This window comes from Sprattus sprattus, assembly GCF_963457725.1.
Source record: "Sprattus sprattus genome assembly, chromosome: 7".
NCBI lineage: Eukaryota > Metazoa > Chordata > Actinopteri > Clupeiformes > Clupeidae > Sprattus > Sprattus sprattus.
In genome coordinates, this window is record NC_137926.1 from 3,103,495 (window position 1) to 3,108,494 (window position 5,000).

A 5,000-nucleotide genomic window follows, 5' to 3' on the forward strand; every position below is an offset into this window, starting at 1 on the left:
AGCGAGGTACCTGCGTCTCCCATGGAGCTGAAGATGTTCTCGGTGACGTCCAGGATGCGGTCGGTGGCCTCGCCGTGACGACCGATGGGCTGGCCGCCGCTGGCGTACTGCTTGATGTGCTGCAGCAGCTCGTTGAGCGCGTGGGAGACACCGGTCGCCGCGGCGCCCACCTGCTTGAGGAGATGCTCGTCCGCGGTGGCGCCCTGAGAGGCCTCCACACAACCCTCCACAGACTTGGCCACCAGCTTACTCGCCTCGATCAGCTGCTCCTGGCACACCGGGGAGCTGATGGTGGGAGCAACCACCTGGAGGAGGAGGAGGAGGAGGAGGAGGAGAGAGAGAGGGGAGGAGGGCAGACATTTTAGTGTATGAGTGTGTGAGTGTGTGTGTGTGTGTGTGTGACTTGATGAGAATTTAACTTAAAATTCGTATCAGACTTTTTGGGAAACTCAAACAACTACTGGTTCAATAAACAGTTTGGGTCACTGAAAAACATCTGTGTGTGTGTGTGTGTGTGTGTTGGTTCTTACCCGGGTGCAAGCCACCAGTTGTGAGGTGAACAGGGCCCACTGCGTGAGTGTGTGTGTGAGCGTGTGTGTGAGTGTGAGTGTGAGTGTGTGTGTGTGTGTGTGTGTGTGTGTGTGTGTGTGTGTGTGTGTGTGTGTGTGTGTGTGTGTGTGTGTGTGTGTGTGTGTGAGTGCTGGTTCTTACCCGGGTGCAGGCCACCAGCTGTGAGGTGGACAGGGCACACTGCGTGGCAGCGGCGATGACCCGGTTCTGTTGGGCGGAGTCCTCGGTCTTCTGGGCCACGTTCTTGGCCTTCAGCACCAGCGCGGCGGCAGCGTTAGCCACAGCCTTGGCCAGATGCATCAGCATGTCCTGCCGGGGGGAAACACCGGGGCGGCGCCACAGAGCAGCCGTCAACACATGCAGCACAACACTTCATAATAATAATAATAATAATTATAACTTATATTTTTATAACTTATATTTTTATAGCTTATAGCTTATATCTTATAGCTTATAACTTATATTTTAAAAGCACCTTCATGCAAAAGAATGCAGCTCAAAGTGCTTTACAGCAAATACTTAAAAATAGACATAAAAAATAAAACATAAAAACTAGGATATCGCACATCTACACATCAGTTAGCACACCTACACACTGCTGCTGATGCAACAGCACTTTAAGAACAGGTAAGGTGAAGGAGAGGATGAAGAAAGATTGGCCCCATTGAATTATTCATTTCTGTTGTTGGCGTGCCGAGTGGATTACACATTTCAATTATGGTGTGGATTCATAGGATTCAATTCTACAAATAATTATGATTGAAGTGCATTAATAATGAATGAAGCATCATTTGCAATTGGCCTATTGATTCCTGAAGTCACTAGGCAGAGGTTATTATACTGACAAACCCATGGAACGGTTATTGATTACAGACCAGTGAAACAGGAGTGAAACAGGACCAGTCTGCAGGAGTTTTCATTTATCTGTGGATGTGCATCGTCACCTTTAGCTTTTGGCTCTAGCTGGGAAATGGAGTCATGTACCACCATCATCGTTTCCCAGCACTTCCACGGCGCACTAACCCTAACCCTTGGGGCACTAGGGCCTATTTCAAACGCCCCGTGGGATGTGAGGCACGCAGGATAAGGAGGCAGGACGAGGGAATCTGATATCTGGGTGACTTCTGGTGTGAGGATAATGACTCATGGCGCTGACTAGTGTAGTCTATGTGTAGCGTAGCTTCAACACTCCCGGCACTATTTTGTCTGTTCACACTGACGTGTTCCACTGTAGTCGTTCTTTCCCAGAGGCCATATTGAGAACATAACGTGAGTCTGCTGTCTCCAGTACACAGCCAGTATGTTAATGAGCCAGTATGTGAATTAATCTGATGTCCAATCACAGCCAGTATGTTAATGAGTCTGCAGTCCAATACACAGCCAGTATGTTAATGAGTCTGCTGTCCAATACATAGCCAGTATGCTAATGAGTCTGCTGTGCAGTACACAGCCAGTATGTTAATGAGTATGCTGTCCAATACACAGCCAGTATGTTAATGAGTCTGCTGTCCAATACACAGCCAGTATGTTAATTAGTCTGCAGTCCAATACACAGCCAGTATGTTAATGAGTCTGCTGTCCAATACATAGCCAGTATGCTAATGAGTCTGCTGGGCAGTACACAGCCAGTATGTTAATGAGTCTGCTGTCCAATACACAGCCAGTATGTTAATGAGTCTGCTGTCCAATACACAGTCAGTATGTTAATGAGTTTGCTGTCCAATACACAGCCAGTATGCTAATGAGTTTGCTGTCCAATACACAGCCAGTATGTTAATGAGTCTGCTGTCCAATACACAGCCAGTATGTCAAATAAGTGCAGCTAACTGAAGGGGTCGATAAAAGATACACAACTCTGATTAACAGCACCGCACAAATTAACTGCCCCCCCCTTGCGGTCTCAATTCCTGGGATTCTTGGCATGCCAGTTAAGTGGGGGGCCTTCAGCAGGCTGTGCGCCCCGCTACTACAGATAGCACCCCCGCTGCTAGCACCCCCGCTGCTAGCTCCCCGCCGCTCATAAGCAAAGAGTGTGTGAGAACGGGCGGGTCGAATGGCCCACAGAAGTGTTACATAATTCACGTTCGCTGCGGTTCGACCACATTCCAGCGCGAGAGAGAGAGGAAGGTTAGCAGCCGTTTCATGCCTGCAGGAGATGTTCTTTTGAGATGTGCTCAGTCGTCCAATAAGACTCGCTCTGGAGCTGGGCCAGCGTCTCTTACCCTGAGGCCATCTTTTTCTCCCTCTCTCTCCAGTGGCCCATTAACTTCAGTGTTCCACTACGGAGGCCAAAAGAGGCCATATTTGTTTTTATATGTCTCAGGAGTCTAGTGTCAGATTAATACATTATTACAAATGTGAGTTCTTTGAAGTCTTGCACCATGTGTTGAATTAACTCACTTTTAATTAAGGGACCCTAATAATCATTCTTTGAACATCCACAGGCACAACTGTCTGATGAAATAAACCCAAATCAGGCTGTTTTGAACTTCCAATCTTTTCCAAATCAGCAAGGCAAAATGTTTCCATTCTGTGGCAAGGAGCACATTAATCATTAAACCTTTTTTCTCTTGCCTCTCTTGGGGATAGCGAGTACCTGTGGATGTACAGTACGAGAGTAAACATCCCAGAGAGATCCGACTACGTCGAGGCCTCAGTAGTGCCAATCAGGTGTGAGTGTGTGTGTGTGTGTGTGTGTGTGTGTGTGTGTGTGTGTGTGTGTGTGTGTGTGTGTGTGTGTGTGTAAACATCCCAGAGAGACCCGACTACGATCCAGGCCTCAGGAGTGGCCATCAGGAGGCCCAGAGGCTGGAGAGTTACTAGGACACAGTCGGCGCGGTGATTTACCCACGGTTACTCCCAAATTACAAGAGGAATGCCCAAGTGCTCCAATTCCTGAGAAGTTGTTTAGGTGCAAAGCTTAATTGCAAGTAATTCCAATCCGTAAACCATCTTAATTAGGCATAGATTAATTACAATCCTTATACCATGTTAATTAGGCATAGATTAATTACAATCTTTATACCATCTGTATTAGGCATAGATTAATTACAATCCTTATACCATCTTTATTAGGCATAGATTAAAAGTTACAGGAAAGGTTCAGCGTTTTGCACATAAACACAGGAAAAGAGCAAAGGAGCATGATGTGTGTACCTAAAGAGAATTTGCTGTAATTGATCTTAGAGGCATTAGTATGATCTTCAATTCAGAGAAATTTGCGGTTCTCTGACTTTTTTTTTTTTTTGTTTGTTTATTTTTGTTACCAGCATTTGACCACTACTGAGGGTCGTGCGCCTGGACCCCCTGAAAGATCCGTTACCTAGACACTGGGTGCCACAGCCACAGGGGAGAGAGGTCGGGGTTATGGTAACATAACATGCCTTTCTCATCTCAACCTACAACTATATAGTCACACACACTCACACTCACACTCACACTCACACTCACACTCACACTCACACTCACACTCACACACCATGTTGAGTCCTCCTAAACTCATTACATTACACACCTAAGGGATATTGTAATATTTTCATCAAAGTATATGTAATATTTTCGTCAAAGTATATTTATCAACGAATGAATCAAGAGAGAAAACAGTAAGTCATATATAACCAGTGTCAAACTTAGAGAGGTGTGTGTGTGTGTGTGAGATCCACCTGGAAGCGTGGGTCCGTGTCGCTCTCTCCGATGTGCTGCAGCAGCTCCCCGCTGCACTGGCCCACGTTCCCAGCCGCCTGCAGGAGGATCTGGCGGGGCTGATGGGACAAAAACACAAACAATCAACAATCAACAAAACTACAGACCAACACATGCTTGTCAACAATCAACAAAACTCCAACAGACCAACCCATGTTTGACAACAATAAAAAAAACTACAGACCAACACATGTTTGTCAACAATCAACAAAACTCCAACAGACCAACCCATGTTTGACAACAATCAAAAAAAACAACCCATGTTTGACCTGCCTTCAAGGACAGGACTTCCAAATGAAATCACTGATAACCATTTCATCAACAGCACCAGTTTTGGACCCTCAGCCAAGCTTAGTCCAAACTGTCAAGCTCAGTCAGAATTTCCCATTATTTCGTCAGGGCCAGTGGGCTGTGGGTTTCATTGTGGTTTGGCATCCTCCGAGTTCAGGCACAGAATGACCCCCAACATCGCCACGGCAACTAGAGAGGCCTGCACTGCGGTATTTTTTTAAAAATTCTTATTGAATTCTTTAGCGATGACGTTCAGGTACGGTGATGTTCTTCTATAACTGCTCTGGACGCTCACATTTCTGAAGTGTGTGAAAACCTCCAGAACAGCGCTGTCTCAGGGGCCCTCGAGGGGTGCACACACAGTACCCCGCTGACAGGCGCTTCAACCACACTGTGTGCACCATCTGATACCCTGTGGCGTAGCCCTCCTTAGTCTA

The 5,000-nt window shown here is 46.6% G+C and overlaps 1 protein-coding gene across 2 annotated transcripts in view; it reads right to left on the reverse strand.

Annotated features, from left to right (window-relative positions):
• tln1 (talin 1) overlaps positions 1–5,000 on the reverse strand; it is a 114,939-nt gene that overhangs the window by 53,230 nt on the left and 56,709 nt on the right. For both annotated transcript variants that reach the window (XM_080842175.1, XM_080842174.1), the window contains exons 18-20: positions 4,233–4,331; positions 712–879; positions 11–305 (exon numbers count right to left, since the gene is read on the reverse strand). In XM_080842175.1, the coding sequence (XP_080698301.1) occupies positions 11–305; positions 712–879; positions 4,233–4,331 (562 nt within the window). The remainder of the gene's footprint in view (positions 1–10; positions 306–711; positions 880–4,232; positions 4,332–5,000) is intronic.